Genomic DNA, 1,794 nt, shown 5'->3' with positions numbered 1-1,794 from the left:
GCCTGGGATTTCTTGTATCGATCAGTTTCTCCATAGACAATACGTGTGTGAGTGCACGCACACAGTAAATGAAAAATCGTTCTAGTGGAAACTGTATTGAGAGTGGGCATCCCTACTATTATGCTCTCAAGTAAAATAAAATACCACTCTGCTCTGAGCAGACAATGTTACTTGGCTCCCAGCATGAATTATTGATTTTATACGGAAGTAAAGAAATGCACAGTGTATGTGCATGATCACTGAATAGATTCATCAGGTTTGTAGATATACAGATTAAATAAATTTCGTTTGCACAAAACCAGAAATTTACTCACGATTGACGGTTTCGTCTATCATGGGCGATAGACATCTTCAGAATGATGATGGTAGATCCTCACCACTTCCGGTTTGCCGGATCCCGACCGTAGATGGTGTATCAGCCAGGAGAGGATCATATACGTGAACACGTGACCCGGAAATCGGAAAGCGAGTTCAATAAAACAAAATGGAGGCACATGGAAAAGTTAGATCGGTTGCAACAACAACATCGCACGAAGGAAAGGAGGAATACACCGGAGAATGTGGAGTTAGGAGGCGAGCAGTTAAAGAAATGGGTTGTTAATCTTTCCAAGCATAACCTCACCAAGTCACAAGAGAGTGTACTAGCCAAAGGTCTCAATTTTGCGCCGTCTCCGACCAAGCTACCAATTACGAGGACTACATCGTCGCCACTGAGTTGGCTTGCCGTAAGTTACCAAAAAATGAAGCCACTTTACTTAGGTCCGAAATGGCCGGGGCTATGCGCAGTTCTACACCCCCAAAGTCTAATATCACTAAGGATGAAAGACGCGCGATTAATGAGCTTAAAAATGAAAAATCTGTGCTCATACTCCCAGCGGACAAGGGTAAAGCGACGGTCATTATGGAAGTCTCAGAGTATGAGGATAAATTGAGATGCTGAGCGATGCAAGAACGTACGAGCAGCTTGCATCTGACCCCACGCAAAAGTACAAAAGAGAACTAGTGACAATCTTGAGCAGACTAAAGAAAGAGGAAAAAATAACTAGATCACAATATGATCTCCTCTACCCCACAGCGGAAAATGTCCTGAGAATATACGGTACACCCAAGATTCATAAACCGGGTAATAAGGTTCGACCGATTGTTGATTATACCGGTACTATTGCATACCAGACCTCGCGAGCCTTGGCGGATATTTTAGCCCCGTTGGTAGGTGGTACGGAACACCACGTCAATAATTCAAAGCATTTAGCGGAGGAAATGGCGGAGGTCATGATTGAGGAAGGAGAGATATTTAACTCCCATGACGTTGTGTCATTGTTTACTAACACGCCTATTGAGAAATCTTTGGAAGTGATTAAATCTCGGTTGGAAGCGGATAAAACCTTGAAAAAGAGAACCCTACTGTCAGTTACGGATGTGTTGGACCTGCTACGGTTTGTCCTCACTACAACGTATTTCTTATTCCGTGGTAATATTTACAAATTACAAACAACGGTTTGGAGCGGCCATGGGGAGCCCGGTCTCACCTGTAGTAGCAAATCTGTACATGGAATTCCTTGAGCAACATGCGCTAGCTTCAGCCCCGTTAGATTGCAAGCCAAGACTATGGAAAAGATATGTCGATGATATTTTGGAGGTGGTTAAGGAAGACCAGGTCGACAATCTTACGAACCATATCAACCAAAGCGATCCCACAGGCAATATAAAGTTTACGTATGAAAAGAGCAAGAGGGCACCATCCCGTTTCTGGACACACTTATAGTAAGGAAAGCGGATGGCTCGGTAAAGCTA

The 1,794-nt window shown here is 43.6% G+C and overlaps 1 protein-coding gene across 1 annotated transcript; it reads left to right on the top strand.

The window, feature by feature from the left end:
- The first annotated feature begins 933 nt into the window (after positions 1-933).
- Positions 934-1,563, top strand: LOC140167010 (uncharacterized). Its single transcript, XM_072190489.1, has one exon. The coding sequence runs from the start codon at positions 934-936 to the stop codon at positions 1,561-1,563; it is 630 nt and encodes a 209-aa protein (XP_072046590.1).
- The last annotated feature ends 231 nt before the right edge of the window (positions 1,564-1,794 follow it).

The sequence above is a fragment of the Amphiura filiformis genome, chromosome 12, assembly GCF_039555335.1.
Source record: "Amphiura filiformis chromosome 12, Afil_fr2py, whole genome shotgun sequence".
Taxonomy (NCBI): Eukaryota; Metazoa; Echinodermata; class Ophiuroidea; order Amphilepidida; family Amphiuridae; genus Amphiura; species Amphiura filiformis.
This window is presented reverse-complemented; position numbering and strand designations above follow the sequence as displayed.